Here is a 24,704-nt window from a genome sequence, read left to right as displayed (position 1 = left end):
AATCTCTGAGTTCCTAATGATAATGCTCAGGAACAATAAGCTATCAACTGAAACTCACCATGTATAGTCCAAATAAAGCTCTCATGTTTCTGTTGTTTAGCTTCAATGCTTGTGCAAAATACTTTCTTGATAGCTCAAGGTTTTCAAGCCCACCTTGGGTATATTTAACCTGTTAAAATTACAGACTGTTAAAATCTATTTGTTTCATTATTTTGAAATCTTGAGTACTTTATCATATCACATAGATTAAATACTTGAACTAGTTCGCTATTTTTCTGCATAAAATTTATACAAATCCCTCCTCCAACTGTTAAGACTCATCAAAATATAGAATACCATGCAAAACTAAAAAAAAGAAAGTACCATCATGAGTGTTCTGTAACATGTATAGGAGTAACCTAATCTCAATTCAAAAATCAAATTTCAAGAGATTCTTACCATAACAAAAAAAGCTATAGGTATTTTAAGTGTCAGTTACTGAAAGAATAAAAGTTTACTTAGTATCTATGATTTAAATTGAAGCAAAGTCCCAGATTTGGCTGCTGCAGGCAGAGAAAGAGGCCCAGCTCCTGCTGAGCAGCAGCTGGAGATGGTGGGGAGGGTGAGGGTGGTGAGGATGGGCTGGGCTGGGCACCATTCCTTCGGCCTGGGGCTGGGATCAGCCAGGGCAGGGCAGGAGGGGAGGGGGGGCCTGGGGCCAGAGCATGGGCACATGCATAGGGGGAGCCAGCATGACTGTCCACTGCTGACAGCCTTGCACCTCATCTCTGCAGCCACTGCCAGGGCCCAGGCTGCATGTGGCTGGCAGCAGTGGGGGATCAAGGGTAGGAAGAAGACTTCTCAGCCAGGTCTAGCCTCTGCACCCAGGGGATGGAGCCTGGCTGCGGGCCTCTGCACTGTCCTACCTCACCCACTATCAGGAATCCTGGGAACCACAGGTGCATGTGTGCGCGTGCGCGCACACACACACACACACACGTGTGTGTGTACATACACGCATGTGTGCATAGTAGCAGCACACCCAACCCCTCGTTTCAGGTTCCCTTATCAATAATATGGTCACCCTATTTAAAAGCCTTCTGATCTGCGTTAATACAAATACCAATTCCCTAAATAAAACTCTTCCTTATTTACCCCCATCGTAACAGGGATTCTCATGTGGTTCTCATTATATTTGATCCTCTTTACCACCACATCTTTTAAATATATCAAAGATTGCAATTCATTAAATGAATTAATTTCCCATCATGAAGCTAACTACAGATGTAATATGAAGCAGAAGATGCGTTTCAGCTATGAACCACAAAGAGATATAGACAGGGTCTGAAAATTTAACACTGATCCAATTTTTAACCCCTGCAAATAGGATTAATACAAAACACTCTCAGTAATAACTGCATCATTTGAAAATGCTTATATTTGGAAACTGGTAAAATTTTGAACCAATCTAGTTTTCTTCTCCTGCATCTAACTTTGACGCTTAGGGGAAGAAAATAAATGCAAGCAGAAGCTTGGTTTCCTTCAATAAGAAGCTGTTCACAATAGGCAGTTATTTTATTTTCAGTTACAAATTTAACAACAGTACAAGTAAAAAAAAAGTCATGCATTATTACTCAATGTTTACAGTTTAGCAGATGTTTACATTCCTGTTTATCTTAAAACTGAAAAAATATTAAAAGATTATTTTTATTCAATTGACATGGAAACTGAAGCAAAACTAAGATGGCTAGTCAAACACAAGTGATTTTTCTAAAAATACTTACTTCAGCATATTGTTGACAATACAAGTGATTGTGTGGATTAGTCATCATAAGTTCCTCCAAACAGAAAGCTGCTTTTGCATAGCTAAGGAATATCAAAAAGCAGACAATGACATGAAACAAGTTGCTGCTTTGATGAATGCATAATTCTTTGCCAAAGTATTCTTTAATTTCAATTATTTTCATCCTAAAAAGGTAATTTATATTCTGTGTTTCTCAGTACCCCCGGGATATAGAGTCATTAGTTGTTTTATTGAAAAAAACCCCTAAGAATAAAGCTCCTGTAATTCAAACAATTTTCAAAGTCCTGGAAAAGATATGAATGCTTATTAACCAGTAAACAGTATCACTGTAATAAACATTACATCCTTTGATGCTTTTTCAAAATCACTGTTTTAAAAAAAATTGCTAAAAGGCACTCAACTCAGATTAAAAGACAAGATACCACAAATGTGATATGGGGCTGAAGAAATTATCAGTTATTTGATGTTTCATACAACAAGCTATAAATTAAGGTCCAGATCCTGCAGTTAATGAAAAGTGCACTCATTTGGCATCCATCACAAAATTAAGATTTAATACCTTACATGCAAAGAATTCTGGGATCAGGCCTATCAGCTTTATTCATACACAGAACTATACTAACACCACAAAGTTAAAATTCTTTTCTTTAATTAAATTGATTTAGGAGAAACAAGAATAAGACACATTTTTATGAAGATGTGGAGACTTCATAAAATGACTGAAAATGTATTAACCGACTTGTATACAATTTCCTGTAGGAAAAAAAATTGCATTTTAAACCAGGGATGAAACAGCTTTAGACAAACGGTTAGAACTAATAACAGTTCTAAATCAAGACAACTGGGGTTTTACTTTTACAGTACCTATAGTCATTTTTACACATGTATGCACAGCAGCACCGGGTGCTTTGAAAAGCTCCCAGCACTGCGATGCATGCAGTTGTAGAAGTAGTGAAATGCGCACGAGTACACAGAAAATGGCAGCAGTCCACTTTTGAACTAAAACGCATCAAAAGTGTTTTAGTTCAAAAACACACCACTGACATTTTCTCCGTGCTGATGCTCATTTCGCTGCTTGTATAACTGCAAACGATGCAGCACGGTGGGCACCAGCTAACATGCAGAGCAGACTCTGTTAATCAAGTTTGCTCTAGCACGCCAGATCTCTGGTGCATCACAGCTCAAAAAAATGTGTATAAATGTCCTATAAATGGCACATCAACAATATAATAAAAAGTATATAACCACATAATAAATATTTTAAGCAGAATGTATTTGTTAAAACAAAAATAAACTAATTGTGTTCCACAAATTAACCAAAAGATCTTGGTGCACATATTTAACATTAAATGTTATCATGGGCTAAACAGTAACAAAGCCTCTGATTTCAGTCTGAAGACAAATGGACAGTCATCTCAAAGCACTTGAGGGAGGCTCTGAAAGTGCATAAAGTCTTAAACAAATGGGTCAGGCTGCAGAAATGAAGATTCCCTACAGTTTGTAAAGTAAGGGCCACAGGCATGTATTTCTAGTAATGGAAAAGTTCCACTGCTAGAAATGTTTCCTGGGGAAGGAACAGTTCAGGCATTCAACCTCTCCCCTGTTCTTTGCACCTTTCTAAGACCCAAAGGACTGAAGTAGCAGGGCAAAGCCCACAGTCTACTCCTTGGGTAGGAGCCAAATGGAAGGTGCAACCCAGAAAACCTCACTATCTGCTTAGACTCAGGATCCTGGTGTGAGAAGTGGGATGTGAGCAATGTCCAGCAGTCTTTCCTCACTGCTCAACTCCTCCCAGAACAAGGAGGTGGTAGGCAGCTATTGCTCCCCATTCCCTACCCAAACCAGTGACCAGCATATCCCTGCTGTTGAACTCTCCCTCCTTTCCTGGTCTGCAGGACGAGTCAAGGGGTGGCAAAGGATACAGGCATTCATTCTCCAGGGAGAAACTCTCCTGAGAGTGACCTCTACTGTGTTGGAGGCGAGTTATTTTTTCTCCTGGAGCACCATTTTTGTTCTGGGAGAAACTGTGCAATCATTTGTATGCTCATCGTTTCTATTGGAAGAGCTGCAATTCTTTCTTTCAGTAGAAATATAAGCTTGTATGCAACCCAAGTACATTCAAAAGTCATTACATCAAAGCTGAAATTTGTAACTTTAATTTGAAAAGAGAAGGCTGAGCAATTATTGCCTTTGAAAATATACATTGAGCTCTTTTTCAGACAGGACTTCACACTATTTTCTTAAATAATCTTCAAGTACATGTCTCGTGTAGTCAGATGCTTCAAGAGTCAAGAGAAATTCTATACATTATTGCTAAGGGACTGATCAAAAGAGAGGAATGTCTGCAAAAAGTTGAAAATAATTTTGTAGTAGAAGATTATTTTGTAATAAAAATAATTTTACATAACTGAACATGTATGTCTGCTTCAGTAACTTATGAATTTATGTATTTACATCCTTAAGAATACTATCTATCTATACAGATATAAAGATAAAATGTACTACATAACAAACACTTTTTGACTATTTGTACTACAAGAACAGTTGTTGGCACATTTCCTAATGCAAAAAAGAAACCTGGCCATTAAAACTGTAGATCTAATTTTTTTTTTTAAGTCAGCCATTCAGAGAGGTTTTTTCTTTCTGTGAGAACTAGGACTAGTATTTCTGGCACAATGAGAACGGTCAACTTTTCCCTGAGAATCTGATTCTTTTACTACTCTCTGGAAAGGAAGGAAGGAAACAATGTGATATAATTTAGTCTAGGCTGAAGAAGTGAGAAAGAAAAAAAAAATGACATGCCTTTGGATGGAGGTTAGAATTAATGCTGGGATATTAGAAAACTTGCACTAAGGCTTTGAGCTAATCCTCTCACACTGGGATTTCCTCCTGTCACTGCAGCAATAAAAAAAGCTAACAAAAACATTAAATATCCAATAAGAAAGTTCCTACAACATTCAGCATTCTCAACTGCACTGGGTTTTGTACCCAGGCAACCAAATACCTCTATTTCAGATGCACAATTAAAAAAACAAAACACTGATGTCTCGCAACAGAATTTTTATTGAAACTCAGAGCATTAGATATATGTAATGTCTGCAACCTTTTCTCTTCTTTCTTTCTTTTTTAAGATTAGGAGCATTTAAAATTATATCCAGTGAAAAACATTTTAATATGGAGTTCTGGCATTCCTATTCTACTTTTTTATCTCCAAGGAAAATTATTTAAATGATATTTGGTCATTAAGCAGCAGAAATTTACAAAGTTTTTGGTAACTGCCTCCTATTTTTAAAACACCTTAAGTAACACGGTAGTCAGTTCAAGCTTCTAATTGTTTGATGATATTGTTTGTCATACTGGAAACAAAACTGTATACTTCATAACAAAGGCTTTCAGAAACAGTCACTATGGACTCTGCCTCACAAAGACAAGATTTCAAGCTTGCACTTTTTATGTGGACTCAGTAAACAACTTACTCATGTTCATTGATGTAAAGTTCTGCAAGTTCATGCCAAGCTTCTTGGTCCCCAACAAATCTGAAGAGAAGGAGAGGGCAAATAAAGAATATGTGAGGGTATTCTGTATATGATCAGCATGGAAGCAAAGGCTCAAATCAAATGCAAATTCCATTTTAATTAAAAAGATTTATCAGAATAGCAAAACACAATCCTTATTCTTGTAAAACACTCACTGTTCCAGATACTCATTCAGCTCTCGGATGGCCTCAAGATTTTTCCCCTGGGCTTTCCGAATGGCAATCTTACGCTTTCTTGCTGCCTATGGGTTGACATTAATAGAGGATTAGCCTCTCATAATTCCCTGGGTTTTTGTAAAGAAGGCAATTTTACTGTGCAAATTATTACCTCAATACCAGTGGAATTCCAATGCAGAGCAACTGCTTCGTTGGAGTTTATAAACATACCCTATGACATCCCACTGGGAGATTTAAAAACTCCTCTTACAATCACATTATGTATGCTTTACTCTGGATGCACAAACTGTATGCATCATTTCATCCAAATAAGTGACTGTCCAGATTCTGATAATTACAAAGCAGCAGGGGAACACTAATCTTTAACCAGCCCGAAGTTCCCCATCCTGTCATTCCTAAGATCTGTATTTTAGGAATAGGTGGTCCCTGAAGATTAATGAACCCCACAGTGGCATCTTGATTGCCACTATCTAAGTAAACTCTATGCAACTTCCAAATTTTTGATGTGAAGTGCTAAATATCACTTAAAACAGAATTGTATAAAAATGTACTAATTTCATAATCAAGCTCTTACCTTTTGTCAAATGAATGAATATAATTTAAAATAATCATAAAAATATTCCATTTGCTACTTTTCACCTAAATCGCTTACATAACAAGCATGCAGAATATTTCTAAAACTGTTTTTAATGAATAGATGTAAATTGTATTTCACTGCATACAATATATGGCAAAAGACTGAGAAAACATACTGCATCTTACACTGAACAAAAATTGTTATGAACCACAGGAAAGAGAGCAAACACTGTTTTCATAACTCATACTCTGAGCAGTAGATAGGCTCAGCTTTCTCAAGTATGCTTCTTAATTCTCTAAAGAAGTCTGAGGATCATGCTCTAGCAGGATGAATAAACTGCAAAAGCAAAATTTAGCTATAAAGAGAGAGAGCACTCTGGAAGTCATATAGGCTGTGACAAAACAACAAAGAAACAACCTTTTGCACAGGATCTCTCTCACTGAGAAAGTATTATCAGTAGCTTAAGCAATCTTTCTCATCTTGTCATATCTGAAAATTAGACTGCACATCGTTGGGACACAGCCTGGATCATCTGTGCAGCACCTAACGTAACACAGGATACTATAAAATATTAATTACTTCATTTGATTTTAATATTTTAAAATCTAAATGTATTTTAATAAGTTCACTCACGTCCATCCATTAACCCATCTCCTTTGCAGAAGAAGGTAGACAACCCACTAATTTCTCCCCCAAGCTCTCGCTAAACTAAGTCCCAGAATGGACTCCTAAATCTTTGACCAACAAAAGTTTTAAAGGCCAATCTCCTGTGACACTACTAGGTAAGAAATATTGTGGAAAAGTCAAACTTTAAAAGTCTTGTGTTTGTATATAAGACTTTCTTCTCCAAGATGTGTATAGCTGGGTTAAGGAGGAATGTGGAATTGGTGGAAATATAAGAAAATTTAGAAGGCTGTAGGCATTCTTTAAAACTCCCTTTACATTTCTAATAGCTTTTCTGTATCACGTAGAGTAGCGGTTCTCAAATTTTTTTTTTCCTTGCGGACCATTTGAAAATTGCTGAGGGTCTCAGTGGACCACTTAATAAACTATTTTTTGTTCTGATCTCCACTGTCAGGGGAAAAAAAAAAAAAATCAATCAAGTGCAGGGCCAAATACAGATATTCTCAGTTGTTCCGCAACCTTTCGGCGGCCCACATGAATGGAGCTCACGGACCAGTGGTGGTCTGCGGACTACCATTTGAGAACCTCTGATGTAGACAACTCATTGTAGTATAGTGTAAAGGCTTTAATAGTTATTGGGATTGAAATACACTGGTGGCCTACAAAAGAGGCCATGGATAAGCACCCAATTCTACAAGCAAGAATTGCTCAGAAATTTACTGCCGGGGGGAAAAAAAAAAGCCTACATGAATTCCAGCTTCCAGCCTGGAGAACTACAGAAGCAAGCTCTCCAGCCAGGGGGCACTAGAAGTGTGCTACCTGGACCACCCCTGTGCTAAAGGAGCCCATTAACTGACAATCTGCCCTCTTTCCCTGCCTGAGAAGGGGGCAGGCTGTCAATAGGTAGTTGGCAGCTGCTGAAAAGCAGCAGCTGCTACAGACAATCCCTGGAGGGTTCAGCCTCCAGAAAACGCTGTCCCCCCACCGATCAGCAACTGGTAGGACGGGGTCATTCTCCCATGCTGGGAACCCTGCTGGTAGTAGCATAGGGACACAGCTGGGCACCTGGGGCACAGGGGCAATGGCAACTTCCAGCAGCCATACAGTTGTGATTATTCAGCTGCCAGAAGGAACTGCATGTTTGTCACTCGCCACTCCTCAGTCAGTCTGAGGCGCTTGCCCCATTTGCCCTGCCCTAGTTACATCACTGTCTCCCAGTTCCTACCACAGGAGAATAACCCCCCACTCCGTGAACACCTCTGGAGTGTACCGGAGGAGGAGGGGGAAGTACCGGGGCAAGGACCATTCTGATACAGCAGCAGGATTTCCTGAGACACCATGGCATAGCTGCCTACTTCCCCCACACACCTCAGTGCCATCCTGGATCCCGGAGAAGCGCAGGTGGCGAGGCGTGGGCAGTGGCCTCTCTCCCTAGCAGAGATCCTCCTTGAGGCTCCAAGAGGGTTCTCGCCGCAGGAGAATGCCTCCAGTTGCCTATCAGCTGAATGGCAGAGGAGTGGGGTGAGTCTTCCAAGGCAGGACCCCACACAGCTCACCCTTGAATGACACTGCTCTCCCTTCCTCCCTCTCCCTTGGAGGAAGGGATAGCTGAGGGCTGTGGGATACTGGGTGTCATCCATACCCAAGAGTAGAGTGCACAGCCATTCCTGTCTGTGCGGGAAGAGGGAAATCTTCCTCACAGGAATCAATCTAGCTTTTTTGCAGAAGAGCCAGTTCCCTTCCACAAGAAATCCCCGCAACAGCTGTGCATTCCCATTTTATGCCGGGAGAAAGGCTTTTTGCCCCAGCACAAATGTAATGACTGTCCATGGCCAAAGTTCTATTTCCATAAAAGATTTTAAAAAGCTCAAAGGATAAACATATACTACCAGTAGATAACAGGAGAGGAATAATTGGGGCAGTATTCTGACAAGGCAGATCCAGTCGCTGCCAGCTGTTTGCAGCCTCCCAGCTGCAGCTGGCCTGGCCCTGGGTAGCTGCTGCCAGCTGGGAGCTCGGGCTGCTCCCAGCAGGCAGCTGGGACACTGCAAGCAGCCCGGGCTCCAGCAGCTACCCAGAGCCAGAGTAGCTGCTGAGAGCCACAGACCCCGGGTTTGGGGGCAGAGGCTTTGGGTGGGGGGCAAGGGGCAACAGGGCTGGGGGGCACAGGATAGCAGGGCTGGGGGCAGGGGCTTTGGGTAGGGTGCAAGTGGCACAAGCAATGCATCCTGCCATGTACCCCCTGCTCTCATTTTGTTTTTCTGGCATGCCAGCACTCCAGCACCTTCCAAAGTAGGCACTGGTTTTTCAGCACTCCAGCCAAAACACACTGCCTACCCCGTTTTGGTAGAATACCTTAAAATAAAAAATATTAAATAGTAGAACTTTGCACAAGCATATTTTAAAATCAACACTAAGACTTACATGGTTTATTTTTAGCCTTATTAACCTTTTCTTTAGAGAAAATAAATCAGAAAAGTTAGTTTGTTCAGAAATAGATAGTTCTTCATTGGGTATTAGCTTTCTTTTAATCAGTCATTCATTTCAGTTTGATATGCTTCTGATATTCATTTTTTTATTGACTTCCCATCCCACCAAGTAATGTGTATGCATTTGCCCTTAAAACCATTTTTGGTTATTTTTCAATAATTTAATAATCTGTTAATCACATATTACCTCTTTAGCATTTGCCTCATTTAATTTCTTTTGGATTTGGGGAAGCCGCAGCATTTACAGTAATGGAGTACAATATGACAGAAAAACTGCAAATAGTACTGCAAGAAATACAAGTGAGAGCCCTTTGAGATATCTTGCTGTTATTAAGTTTCTCCTCAGTATTTGGGGGAACTTGAACAACTAATACCACATTTCTGGTAATTTTTTTCAAAATCTGCCACGTGCTACAAGAATTCATGGCTGGGATAGATCAGTTTATTTAGAACTTATTTAGAAAATAACCCTTTAATTTCTTCAATGTACGACTCTCTTTAGTAACGGTGTTACAGTAATTGGATTTTTTCTCAGTACTGTACCATATAGTATACAGCAGTACTAAGCTTCTGGCATGATACAAAACTCTAGACTTAGCATGGCTGGGTCCTTAAAATTCTGATTGCAATTCATCTGCATGATACTTCATGGAAAAAAAATGGAAGTTGAAGTCCTTGGCCAGAATGGATAATCATCATACATATAGAAATACAAGAGTACACGGGAGCATATGGGACATACAGATAGATAAGGAAGGATGAGGTTTACTAGGGCCATAACATTTCTGTGCATCAGTGATGCATTTATCTTAGACGTCACACAAGATTTTTCTCAAAAAGGTCACATCTTTAATTCATTTCCTAAGAGGAGGAATGGATCTGTTGTCTTACAACAGAAACAAATTTTGCATAAAGAGGTGAAGATCAAGAAAATCTTATACAAAATCTCAATGAGGGTTAGGTCACATATGGATTTCACAACAGGGCAGGCAGCTTGGTCTGAACAAAAAGGGAAAAAGGAACAGTAACTAAACTGTGAAGGACCATAAAAGCAAGGATACAATGCTTCTCTGCTTAAATTTAATGTACAGGTAGGGGAAGCCATCAAAAGGATTTATACAGGAACTGGGGCATAATCATTGTGGTAGGTCTACTCACAAAAAGCAGTGGTGTTAATCCACGTGCCTTGGCCGAACTACTGCTTGGGAATCACATGCATACTTCACTTTAAAAAGAAGTTGTGTGGCTAAATCCCTAATTGGCTTTGAAAAATCTCAGTCACTTCACTCTAGCATTACTTTGTTACAGCAATATACACTAATTTAAGAACTTTGAAGTAAATTGTATAATGGAGTTTGTTTGGTTTTTTGTTTCTGTTGTTTATATTTGATCAAAGAGAAAGAATCTATTCAAATGCTAACAGTTGACAAAGATTTGTTTTATTCTGGGCTTTGCTACTAATTACAATAAATCTACTTAGTTCTTATCTGTTGTTTTTAATCAGCAGCTCTCAAGGCATTTTACACAATTTACAGATGAAGAAACTGAGGCATAGTCTGAGTAATAATCCAGTGCTTATTCACTAGGCTGCATTACCTCCAGTTAAAAGCAAATACAACTGCAATATTCATAACAAGAGACAGTTGTGTAATACTGGACTGTAAGAAGCAATATCTGAATCTGTGATACTCAAATTATTTGAAGACAGAAGCCGATACAGAATGGAGTGACTTGCTTACAAAGCAGAGCATGTCAGAAATGGGTAAAACAGTGCTCTGAAGTCTGCCCTACCTGTCCATAGACTGACAGGAAATATAAGAGTTGGCCCTACATGTACAGATAAGTGCTTTTTGCAAGCAACAGCTTAGCCGAGTTATTTTTGTATAAATATTTTAATGATGCTAAGGCTTCATTGTGGTTGCATTTTCAAAGTAATGCTACAGCCTTTTGTGAATGTATATATATTTTATATCAAAATTAATAAATTCAAGCAAATAATCTTAGTGAAAGAATTCAGCTTTGCAACTACAAGACTGACCATGCACAAGGACATGTCCTCTTTTAGTAAGATTGCGCTGTCATCAGTTACTCAAGGAAAAGGAACACTCTCTCACATACATCCTACTCCAACATGTGGTTTTCAAGTAATAATCTCCAAAAGGTAATTCATTTTATGGCTTGAAAAAGACCAGCCAAGAGCCTGAACTGACCAAACCAAAAATTTTGGGGAATTTCCACCAACTGCTTAATATAGTAAATCAAGCTATGCATATGAAAACTTCAACTGCAGAAACACACAGGGCAGACAACTAATCACTATGAGAGGAGCTTTCTTTTTCATTTCTGAATGAAGCTCCTTCAATGACATGCAGCTAAGCCCTTCCAGAATGGTTTGGAAATAGTGGTTGCTGTTCTCTTTGCAGACCACAGTATTCCCAGACAACACGCACAATTCAAACCTGAAGCCATCCACTTCTGGAAACTTTTTGCCCTTTTCTGAATTGCAACTATAAACCGTTCTTCATGTACAACTAGCACTCACTGAATATTTGATCACCTCAGATGATCACAACATTTTCATGATTAATGATCATGTATGTGGAAGTATACAGGAGGGAATGAGATGAATTATGTAAGCAGTCTGAAGAAATACCCTCCTTGCCTGACTGTTCTTGCCTGCACCAAAAACGTAACAAAGTGAACAATCTGTGTTTTCTGTTTACAAAAGCAAATGCTTGAAGCCTCTTCCTATTTTCCCCACACAGTTTTCTCCCTTATACCACAAAGTAAAACAGAATAATCCACATTTGAAACTAATATCCTTCATAAGGCAACTTTGGGAAAATGTTTAATAAAATGTCCTATTTACAGAAAGCTTTGGTGAGAACCATAGACATTCAAAAACTGCACTCCCATTCATGAAGAAAGCTTGACAACAGGAAGATAAAAATGCTTTTAAGTAGTACAGACTAAAAGAAATGGATGAGGGTTTATATATTTTGCTGAAGCTATTCAAAATTATTGCAAAGGACTTGAAGAACATGTGATTTTATTAACTTGAAGTACTTACAGTAATGAGTTAGGACCCCAAAAGTTGTAAGACTGGATTAAAAAAACCCATGATATTTCAAAATAAAACCACAACTTAATTGTTTCATTTGTCCCCTGGTTGGTGATATGTTACAACTACAAGTTTCCTCTGCCACCACAAGGACTTTAAAGTTGTTTTGTCATTTTTTTAAAAGTGAAATTAGAGAATCTAATAATATCAATAGGACTCCAGTAGCTCTATTTAGAATTTTTCTAAGTTTGCAAAAGACTTTCCTGTAAACCATGACACTGGGCAATGCTGAACACCCCAATCTCCTAATTCTCATTCTGAACCATACCCTTTCTGGGACCTTGTGCAAGTCATCTGTATGTCAGCTTGCCAGTCTGTAAATTGGGAATTATACTCATTTACCTCACAGAATATTGCAAGAATGTTTAATAAGACCTTTCAAGTTGGAAATAAGTTAGTTATACTTTAGGCAACACAGTCGCCTTATTTATTTGCATTAAGGGAAAGGCATTTTATACTGTAGATATTTGTTAACAGACAAAAGCTTGTGGAGCTTAAGACAAAAAGCAACAAATATAGCAGTAACAGACTCATCAGTTGTTAATTGGTTCCATATACTCAAGTGAATAACATCCCTAAAGTGAGCTGATATAAGGGCAGTAGATCATTTTTATGTATTTTAGTGTGTTCCAGGTAATATTTTAGTTACCATAAAAAAGTAACTGATTTAGGAATTGTAAGCTTACTCTGGAAATACAATAAGCATGACATTTTTGTTTGGTTCATTTACAAAAAATTGGCTTTTCTTTATTCTGAAATGCATAGTTATTCAAAAATACGCTGGGAGGAACTAGAAAATATTCTAAAAAATATACCAGGATTTGTATGAAAGAGTTACGCAGTACATATGGAAGTAAAATCTAACCCAACCCATTTCAGTAGCTAATTCTGAATTCACCTGAAAAAAGTACTTTGAATTCTGAACATCCTAGTAAAATAAATATTTCTTAAGAATAACTAACATACAAAAGGATTCCCTCTCCCCTTCAAAAATTATTGTGGAAGGTCTGTCCTTCCAAGAAACTATGTATTGCTTGACCATGGCATGGAATTCCCCATATCAATTTCCCAGAGGGGTTATTGGCTGACTCTGTAAATGCAATAGTCTTAATAGAAAGATATAGGTCACCTTTAAGAAACACTTATGTCATAATCTGTATCATATGGGCTAAGGTGCTTTAGTATGTCACATATTTCTTTATTAAACTACAAACCTTTTCCAAGCCATTTCTTTTAAAGACCAATAATCCCCAATCTGGCACAAAGATTAATCCTCCATTTGTCATGATTCTTTTTAATTAGCATTAAGGAGACTAAAAGTAAAGTGAGGATTTGAGAATTTAAGAACTTCTGCATTAGATTAGTAAAACATGCTAGTCTAGAGTCCAAGCCATTAAATTTCAGTCAAAAACAGAGTATTACCAGAGACAGTTCTGCATTACTGAATCTCTTAAGAGAAGAGATGTCCCACAGTTTATATAACTGGTTTTAATGTTCCAGAATCTTATGTTTGTGAATTCTAGAGAAAACAAGTCTTGAAAACAAAATAAAACATTCAACTATATTTTGTTTTCATCTTAGTTCAAATTTGTTTTACAAAAAGAGTCAGTAACATTTTTAGACTGAAGACCTGATCATTTTCTTTAAATGGCAATATAAAAACAAAACAGAAGTTTAAGAACCATGAGATACAACATGAGAAAAACAGCAGAAATTTTGTGATCATTACTAAATGCCCAGTAAATCTGAATGTAAAGGCTTTACAATAATCAATGTAGCAAAGCATTAATTAGGCCTAATTTTTATGCGAGGTAAATTCTCGCAGGGTCAAATCATATAGATCAGATTGTAGGGTCACCATCCACTTATAAATGACAAATACATATGAGCCCATCAGAAACTTGGCTGACTTAACTGTTTTTATGGGTTTAACATGGAACGATGTTTGAATGTGTTAGCTCACTTCACCAGCCACAGGCTGGTGTGACCTGAAGCCACCTGCAGGCAAGCAAAAATAAATCATAAATGGGAATGATTCTTTAGCAGGAAAAAGAAAAGGTACATTGAAGAAGACATTTTTCTGTTCTCCAGAATCATGTCCTTCCCCCAGAAACTGGCCCTCAGTCTGTCTCATGGCTCACCAGAACTAGCAGTAATAAACTCCTGGCACCACTAAACAGACTCCGCCAACATTCCCCCATTAACTGATGGGTCATCAACTGTCTGTCCATATCTTTCAAAACATGAACAAATAAGATCTACTGGGGAAGAGTCAGCTCGTTAATCACAAATGCAATGTCTACAAGAGCCCTGAGACCCACTTTACCAATGGGTATCTGACCACAGAATAAAGTAGATACTCAAGAATTTTATGTTTCAAAATCTATGTCCTGGAGTAGAGGATGCATTAGTGATTTTTTCTCTTCTATTCCTGCACTCCCAGCCTGTGTCCGTGCCTCTCTGCTCTTCTCCATCAAGCCAGCACTCTTGTCCTTTTTCTCATCTCATCTCTTCTCCTTCTGATTTTTACTTACTTTTTCTTCCCATTACTAACCATTCTGCATTCTCTTTAAGCTATTTCCTTCTCCCCCCCTAAGTGTTTTCTCCCCCCTCATTTATTTTGCACTCAAGAGCACTGAGCACAAAAGAAGCTAGTGTGCCCCTTCTCTCAGTTCCTTTACTCAGTACCACAGCCAGGAAATTGCAGGAAATTTCTGTTCAGTGCCTGTAACAAAACATGCTCAGTAGAGATGTAATTTTGAAAGAATATACTCAACAAAATTCCAACAAGGTTCTACTAAAAACATGCAACAGAGGTTTTCAAGGGTCTGTTAATTTAGCCAGATCTGAATGTTTGTTTGCAGGAATAATACAAGGCACACCTAACAAAAGTGTTTGCCTACTGACAGTTTTCAAGCTTGTGATCCAAAGCATGGGAATACTTACAGCTTCACAACTCAAAGAATTTCTTAAACATTAGGAAAAAGCAATTTTTCCTCTACCTTATTCTGGGAAATAGCTAAACAGTTTAACCAAAGCTTTTCACAATATACTCTGCCTGATGTTGACACTAGCCTGGAAAGTTTCAGTCTGAACAGATACAGTGGATTCAAAAGTATAATTAAATACAAAGCAGGTTCTTATATTACAACTGTTAGACAACCTTAACTACAAGTAGCATTACTAGCTCCATTTAAAACAATCTTTTACTTCTATATTTTGCCTTGTTTATCTAGGGTGAAATCCTCACCCCAGTAAAGTCACTGAGAGTTTTGCCATTATTTCACTTCTAGGTTGTAAAGTCTTCAGCCCAGGGACTGTCTGCTGATATATGTTTGTACAGAGACTAGAACAATAGGGGCCCTAAATTTACTTGGTCTCTAGTCACCACTGTAATAAAAGTGAAACTGTAACGGCCTTTATATTGAATGGATTACCTTTCTTCCAGCAATAAAGTTGCTTTCACATCTATCCCCAACTAAGACCTTTTTAAACTCCATGCTTAAAAAAATTAAATAAAATGTTTACCATCCTCTTGTTTCAAAGTTTTAATGCAACAAAACTGATATGAAGATGCAATTTCATTTGATATAAACTTGAGTTATTTCATCTACCATAATAGAAAGATACTGGGCTTTTATTTATTAAAAAAATCTTTTTTTTTAAATTTCTATACAGCTACCAAGTATCTTTGTCTAAAATTTTTCGTCCATGCAGTATATGATTTTTACATGACTTCTGTGAACAAATGTCTATGTTTCACTTACAGCACTTGCCAAACGAGAAAATGTTTAATATATCTAAGCAGCTCCATGTGTCAGCACACCAAAAGAAATTGCTATACGGTGAGGTGAGTGCCAAGACAAACTCAGCACCGGTTTCTTTTCTAAAACCTTGAAACATTTTGCTACAGCAGCCATATGTATGCTTTAAAATAGTTAACAGGTAGAAGAGAAACAATTCCAACACTTGACAATTTATCAAAAGTTTCTATTTAACTATGGCTCTTCATATGCAAGACTGATCCAACCTACTCTGCAGTTACGGGGAGATGGGCAGCAGGGTAGAACTCTGCTCTATGTTGAACAGAACCTCTTCATTTCTGATTTCAGAAATACAAGAGGTCATGCAGCTGCTCCAGTATTTCATTTTACAGTATATTTTACCCTTTATAGAAATGTCTTCCATATATTACATTTTAAAGAAGGAAATTAGACTTAGATAATTTTGCCAGGCATGGTTGTCATTTAGAAAATAAAATTATATCCATCAGAAAAAAACATCTAAGAAACCCCTCATTTGAATGACATTAGTCATATTAAGAGCTAAAAAGTACAACGGCCAAAAAAGCACACTTCAAAAGATTGTGGCATACAAAAATCTTAAGTAATTCCATTGACTTCAGCAGAAGGTCATAAAGCATACACCTCACTGACCTATTCTTGGCACTACAATGTAGAAGGCTGTCCACCTTACTTCAAGCACCACCTCTTAAAAATAGATGGAGGATCTTAATTGCTGTTTTATCCTTGTACTGAAACTGGCTGAACTGAATAATTTCAAAAAGGTTCACAACACAAAATTTAACACAAAAATTATAACTTAAAGGCTGTGTGTGGATAGTCAAAAAGCCCAAGGCTGAATCACTCAGTCTCTGCAGGTTAGTCTGAGCTGTAGAGATTAAACTGAGAAACAACTGGACACACATTTATTTCTGATTCTGGAAATGCAGCCACATGCCTGCAGTGGCTCAGGCCAGAAGCCGGGGGGGGGGGGGGGGGGGGGGTGTGCACAAGAGCACAGCTCTCTGGCACACAGCCAGCACGAGCTGTGTGTTCACTTCCTCTTCCTGCTGTCCCCAACGTCTCTAGGATTTGAGCTCCAGAATTACAGAAGTAGGACTGTGCAAGGTTGCTCATCACTTTCTCTTCAGATCCCAGAGGCACCTGGAAGTAGGAAGTCCACAGTTGCAGCTAGCAGTAAGTTTTAGTAAGTTTAGTAGGGCAGGGCAGCTCTGTATTCAGAGACAGGGTGGTTTAACCCCCATCCCTGTCACCAAACCCCAGACAGGCTTTGAGGTGGGGGTGGGAGTAGCCCCTGCCTCCCTTCCCCACCCAGTAACCCGTCTCTGCTAGACCAGACATTACAGCAGAACCCAGAGCTTGAAAACATGTTGGGATGCTGGGGAGCTGGGATTTAATTTAAACCGGACAGAAGTTTCATAGACCGGTTTGACCCAAATCAGTTAAGTCTGATACCACATTCAACCAGGTTTATCTTGCACCAGTTTCAGCCATTTTGAAACTGGTTTATACACACTGAACTTTTGTTTTGTAACAGGTTTAAGCCAGTTTCTGATGACTTAACTGGTTTATCTGCAACTTCTGTCCCTAGCCAAAAGTATGTTATTTGAAAAGCATCTGCTTACATCTGGAATATAACAGGTATGATCCATTTCTTACAAAAAAGTATTTTCATGTATTTTTCTAGTTTCTTTTCTTGTGTAATTGATAACACTTGTATAGCTAATCTCATCCTGCTTTTTTATTTCCAGTGTCCATGGAGTCTTCACACACAAATCCAAGACCGAGCAAAACAAGCTGCAAAGAATGACAGGACCCTGAAATTTACCACTGAAGGTTCAAATGAAATTTTTAGATCCTTTACCCTGTCTAGAGTATCTGAAGATATCATACTTGCATAAATGTCTACTGGATAACACTAGAAATAGAAGCCCCACATACAATGGTATGCCAAGCCCAGGAATGCTCCAACCCTAAACATGTTGTCTTTAAAAAATCCTAGATTCACAGATGCTAGGGTTGAAAGGGACCTCAACAGATCATGAAGTCTGACCCCCTGCCCTGGAAAGGGAAGAGTGCTGGGGTCAGATGACCCCAGCCAGATGCCTATTCATCTTTCTCTTAAAGACCCCCAAGGTAGAGGAGAACACCACCTCCCTTGGAAGCCCATTCCGGCCACCCTCACCGTGAAGAAGTTTTTCTTGAGGTCTAGCCTAAATCTGCTCTCTGTCAGTTTGTGACCATTGCTCCTTGTTACCCCAAGAGGCGTCCTGGTAAACAGCGTCTCCAGTTCCTTGGTGCGCCCCCCTAATGAATTTGTAGGCAGCCACAAGATCACCTATCAGCCTTCCCATCATACAAACATAAAAACAACATATATTAAGCGATATAAAAACTCTTCAGGGATGGAAAAGTTCACGGCATGTCATTTCTATTCTAATATGTAGGTTCCAGACTCCAAACTATCTGTAAAGGGATGAAATGTCAACAAAGTATATATTAGTGGAAAACACTAGTTACAAAACTTCTAACTTAAGCAGCCCTTGAAACAAACAAACGAACAAACAAACAAAGTAATTTAATTTTGGAGATATTCCTTAACATTCCTTTAACCTAGTTATTTGGAGGACTCCAGTTCTTGATTCATCTGTGTAAAAAATTCCAGAGAAACTTTCCAAGCCTAGGCACACCACACCCTCAGACTATGACAATGCAGTGGCAGCAGTACTGGGACACTTGTCCTCCAAAAAAAAAGAGGGCACACTATTTATACCAGGGAGACAGAGAAATATTGCAAGCCTGCCATAGCACCAGTAGAAAAAAAAAAATAAGTAAAAAAAATTATTTAGACAATCACAGATATTTGCAGATTGTGCTCATGTTAAAAAAGACTGGAAGAGTAGTTTAATTTAGCACAGGACTGTCCAACTGGCAGCCTGCCAGGGGTTAAGTTGCAGCCCTCACACTCCCCGCCCCCCAGCCAGTGGCTGCTTCCCCCATTATTGCAGCTGGAGTTTCCTGATGAGGAAAAGGGGAGATGCAAGCAGGAGTGTAGTGCTGGTAATTGCCATTTTATAAATGGAAAAAAAGTACTGTTTTGTTTGTAAGGGCTCACATCATCTATCAGGCTTTCATTAGCCAGGCAAACGCAACTGATATATAGCCAGCCTGATAAACAAAACAGAGGGCAGAATTAGGACCTAAAAATACTTCAAGAATGTTACTAAACTTAATCCAAGTTCACAAGAGGCTGAGAAGCCATTACTGAACTAAAGAGAGGCATATAATCTGCTTTTCCTTATTGGATTGTAACAGAATTTGGAAGCAGTTAAGCATCACACTAAATACTTCAAGAATGTTATGAAACTTGATCTGAGTCCACAAGAGACTAAGAAGCCATTAGCAAACTACGTTATGGTAATTTCCAACTTATGCTACACTTTTGACAGACAAACTGCTGCCAGTATGGTAGAAGTGGGAAAAGTTAATCATTACCGAAGTCCGATTCAGACAGTATGTCCTTTGTTGTGCTCAAACAAACGTCATGTTTGGCCAGGTCTCTACCTACCACAATCCCACAGTGCTTTACTCGCTGTCTCCCACAAAGGGGAGAGAGAGGGTGCAGCAGTTGGCTCCCCAAAGCCCACCCAGCTTCAACTGTCAGGGAGGAATGCTGGCTCCCCCTCCCCATTGCTGCACAACAGCAACAGGGACAGGACTGCCGGGCCAGAGACTGCCCAGTCAGAGAAACTTGTATTCCTTGCTACAGGGCAGCCCAAGAGCATACCTTAAATGGTTCTCAAGCTGCCCATGCAACCTTTAAAATCCCTATAATTTTAAAGGGCTTGCAAAGCTGTTGGGAGGAGGGGGAGAGGAAATTGGGTCAGATCTATAGAGCAGCCCCTGTTCGCCCTCTGGGCGGAGGGTATGCCATCCTAGCAACTCTGTCACCCTGCAGCTGGAGGGGACTTTGAACATATAGCTGTCAATAACACTTTATTTTCTGTACTACTACACATTTTGTACTGTTGCAATGCATGCGCCTGAAGACATCAAGTTCCTAAAATTTCCTCTCAGTTATTTTTTAAGTAGGCAAGCTGTACCGTAGACTGCAATAGAGAGCAAGCTTAGTTCCAGATGGAGATAAATATTATGCAACTCAAAGTAGATTTTCAAATATGATTAAGAAATGGGCTAGGACATGAATGGTAAACTATACAGTCTTTAAAGCAGTTTATCACTAAAGCATCCCCCCAACATTTAATACTTAAAAGAGTTGATCCAAACCCCATAAGATAAATGTAAAGGGCCATCACTTACAGAAATGAGCTCTCAACTCAGTATTTTTTTAAAAATATAAACATTATTTTCATAGAAGAAACTTAATTCCAAAAATAAATGTTAAAATATTATGCTAGAAGTTAAAAGACAAACATGATCAGATAACTATTTCACTACAGTGCTAAAAGAAAAACGTCAGCTTAAATTGAAACAATTTGGCTTTATATTTTCAAGGAAATTGTTTAACTTACTGTGTTGGTTGAATCTTCTTGCAAAATTCTGTCATATAACTGGATAGCATCATCATACCTATTTAATATCAACAAAAGCTGATGTGAATCTCAAACAACCCGTGTGATTTTTTATTGCCTCTGTAATTAAACAACACCAACCTGGGTACTATGGAAATATTATTTAGTTGCAAAAAATAAGTTGTACTTATTGCCAAACTTTTACAGTCATTATTTAAGCCTTCCGTTGAGCAAAATTCCCATCAAATCAGTCTTGAAGAACTGCAAAATTTGGTGTTACCTCTTTAAAAAATAAGCTGATTTTTCTCAGCGTGAAAGTATTTAGCAGAAACAGTATACACCAGAAACAGGATAAATAAAATTTGCTTGCTTCTACCTTTCTGCTTCCACTTCTATTTTACCTAAATAAAGGAAACCCTTCTCCCTCGCCTGTTCTCTAACCCCATCTAAGATCCAAAGAAACAAAACCCAGCCACTTTAAAGATTATCCAAAACAGGAACTCTCCACTTTGTTACAGTAGATAAAAAAAAAAAATCAAACTGATATTATCTAAAACTTACATTTCTCTCTTATGAGGACATACAACAGATTCTCAAACTTTTTATACTCAAAGCACCCCACATTAGACTCAAGGCACCCATCTGAAAATGTCAGCTCTTAGTTTTCACTCAATTTTTCACTACAAAAAATAATAGAGCAATACTTCTGTTGCAAGGAACTCAGAAAGACAGCAACAAGTCAGGATATTTTGTCACTATAGATTCCTATTTGAAATCTCTGGCTTTAGCTTGTGAATCATGTTTACACACCTAGCAGTGCTACCGTTCTGTGACACCCCACCCCACCCCACAGCACCCTTGAGAGGGTGGCACCCTGGTTGAGAATCAATCACATAAGGCTTAACCAGCCACAGATAACGGGTTGGAGAGGTTATACCAAGGGTAGGCAACATTTTTTGGCCGGAATGCTGAAAAAAATAATGTCTACTTGGGAGGTGCCGGAGTGCCGACGTGCTAGAAAAACAAAACGAGGGCAGGATGCACTGCATGTTAGTATAATTAATAATCATAAATGTTCCCTTGTTATGGTAAATACCAGATTTTCTAAAAATTGTAAACCTGGTGACAATAAAACTTCTGATACTACCTTTGATCTTGTGTATTCATTTTGTGCAAGGTCCCCCCACAATAGCCTCCCAGCCCCGCTTGTGCCCCTTGGTTCCCACCCAAAGCTTCTTCCTCCCAGCCCTGCTCATGCCCCTGGCCCCCCACCCAAAGCCCCTGGCCCCCAGCTGCCAGGGTTATGGGGCCAGAGACCCAAGTCCACAGCTCCCTGCCCCCAACAGAAGGCAGCAGGAGCAGGAGTCAGCTCTCCCACCCACTGCTGCTGCCTGCTGTGCACTTGGGCAGGTGGTGGGGCCGGCTCCCAGCAGCAGCATGCACTCCTGGAGGGCAGAGGGGACCTTTGCTCCCCCAGTTCTGTGAGAGGCTGGCAGTGGTGTGCCAAGCAAAATGGCCTCGTGTGCCATGCCTGGCACACGTGCTGGGGGTTGCTGACCCCTGGGTTATCCAAGTAACTCATGCGCTCATCTATTACAAAGCCAAATATAAAGTCTTTCCTATCACTAGAACAACATGGGTTTATATTTATTCATAAAGCTGCTGCTTGAAGTGGTGAGGTAAATATCCATGTTGCTACAATGGATTTAAATCTTCTCTGGGAAACAATTCATCTTTTTATTCAGATCATTTCATAGCCTGAGCTGGAAAAATAAAGCAATTTGGTTCGATATACACTCTATGTTCCGGTTGTGTTATCCACACATTGTGTCAGATCTGTTTAGTTTTTTCATATCCCCACACATATTGTACTTCATCAGATTTTCTCCAGGGCACTTTATAAGCCAAGCTGTTTGGCAAAGTACTTTATTTTCCTTTTCAGAAAAAGCTGTCCTTATTCCTTAAGGTCCCACCATATCACTGTCCTGCTGAGGAGCTCTGAGGGCTGAGAATGACTGGATATTATTGCCTTTGTTATCTCATTAATATGATAGTGATGTTGTAGCCATGATGGTCCAGGACTTCTGTGAGAAGAACATCTTTCGAGTAATCTCTTTTATTGGACCAACCACATTGTTGGGATCAAGTCAGACCAGCTTTCAAAATGCAAGGCTGAAGAATACCTTGTATTCAAAAGCTGATCTAACTTGATTCCAACTGGACACGTCTACATATGATATTAATGCATTTCAATAAACTCCAGGGCAGTTTGTGCCGGAGTTCACTGTTCCAGGGCACAGCATTTACACATGCACCTGGGATAACAGCACGTTAAGCCAGGGTGGTACAGCCTTGGCTGGTAGGGGACCAAGGCGGTCAGCCTGCCAGCCCAGAGATGCTCCACTCCAACTCAACATGCTGCAGAGGGGCTGGCTGGGACACAAGGTTGTCATGGTGCAGGGCTAGCCGGCTGGCATGCCTCATGCCTTAGCCAGTCCCAGGCACTGTCTACACATGCACTGTGGCACAGTAAATAATTCCATCATAGGATAGTACTGCCCAATACAAGTACTATCTTACGGCAGAGTTAATTACTTTACTCCAGTCTAAGAGGGACGCATTTGTAGATGATGACACTTTACTGCAGCACTAAGTCAACTCTTCAGTACAGTGTCTCATGTAGATGCACCTACCATGTAGTAGGTCCAATAAAAAAAAAAAGACATCACCCAAAAAAATATTTGCCTCTCACATTAGCCCATGAATGGCCTTTCTGTCTGGCCACAGAGGTTATTGCTGAGTGATTCCATTTCAAGGACTCAAAACATAAGTTCAGGAGCATGTGCAATCAGTTTTGGAAAACTCCATTTGAACTGTTATGCCCTGCTGAAATATTTTAGGTTGCCAGCCCTGTTGCATTCATCCTACATGCTGAGCCTATTTGTTCAAAGGCACAAAGCAACCCCTTTAATCACATAAATCTGGAAATAAATGTCTAGGCAGTGCCCAATTGACAGTTCCATTTCTGGACAATCTGCCAACTTATCACCCAATGAAAAGCACCAAACCGTATAGTTTCTTGGTCACTATGTCTGGCCAATAACAGCATGGACAGAGCTAACTATTATAGGGACAGGTTAGCAAGGCAATTCTTTGGAAGACAGCTCAAATAACTCACTTTTCACAACAGGTGTAAAAATGTGGAAGGTTTAATTACCCTAAGTTTCCTGGTGCAAAAGTGAACCCCAGTTTTCCATTATTTTCAATCCAAACAACGGGCTTTTACGGATATGTCAATTTATATGTTCATTACAATGGAAAGAAAGGATGAAAAACATCCGTTAAATGAAAACCATTTTTTCTCCTAGTAGACTTCCAATTTCCTTAAATCAATCTGGTTCATGGTCGCTAGACGTCAAAGGCTAATTCCGCAAGTAAACTGTGGCATGCAACAGTTAGTTGATGTTAGGTACTAACATTCCAAGCAAGCAATTACTAGATGTCATCTCCAAAAGCCCTAGCTGTTTTCTGTATCTTTACATTCCCATTTTAAAACAGGATTTTATAAACTTGTATACAAGAACTATCTAAACTGGGAAATGAAACAGACTACAGCTGGCCTGCAGGACAGTCCTACCCTTGTGATAAAGTCCTACGGAGTATAACAGGCAGTGAAATCATCTGCATTTAATTTAAACCATTTGATACAGAAATTAATGGATATTAATGGCCCATTTACAGGATACTGCAAAAGATCAGAAAGGTTACAGTTTTTGTTATTATATTCTATATGGTTAAATTTTATAACAGAATAACTTGGGGGAAAGAGCAGTATTCCTCAATTACTTGAGGCAGAAAAAATTATTGGGAGCTACAGGTGTAGCTTCAAAAAGTTGCTTGTATTCTGGACATACTCAATTGGCTAGTAGCTAAATTTTTGGATATATACATATATATAAAATATATATAATATATAAAAATATTAAATATTTGTGTGTGTGTGTGTGTGTGTGTGTGTGTGTGTGTGTGTGTGTGTGTGTGTGTGTGTGTGTGTGTGTGTGTG

General features: G+C 39.1%; 1 protein-coding gene across 1 annotated transcript in view; it reads right to left on the bottom strand.

Annotated features, from left to right (window-relative positions):
- The window catches only part of EMC2 (ER membrane protein complex subunit 2), a 53,366-nt gene that overhangs the window by 2,099 nt on the left and 26,563 nt on the right, over positions 1-24,704 (bottom strand). Inside the window, exons 5-9 of the mRNA XM_019551892.1 lie at positions 20,642-20,699; positions 5,475-5,560; positions 5,260-5,319; positions 1,764-1,845; positions 59-169 (exon numbers count right to left, since the gene is read on the bottom strand). Of these exons, the coding sequence (XP_019407437.1) occupies positions 59-169; positions 1,764-1,845; positions 5,260-5,319; positions 5,475-5,560; positions 20,642-20,699 (397 nt within the window). The remainder of the gene's footprint in view (positions 1-58; positions 170-1,763; positions 1,846-5,259; positions 5,320-5,474; positions 5,561-20,641; positions 20,700-24,704) is intronic.

Source organism: Crocodylus porosus, unplaced genomic scaffold (genome assembly GCF_001723895.1).
Source record: "Crocodylus porosus isolate Cpor-Errol unplaced genomic scaffold, CroPor_comp1, whole genome shotgun sequence".
In the NCBI taxonomy this organism is placed as follows: Eukaryota; Metazoa; Chordata; order Crocodylia; family Crocodylidae; genus Crocodylus; species Crocodylus porosus.
This window is presented reverse-complemented; position numbering and strand designations above follow the sequence as displayed.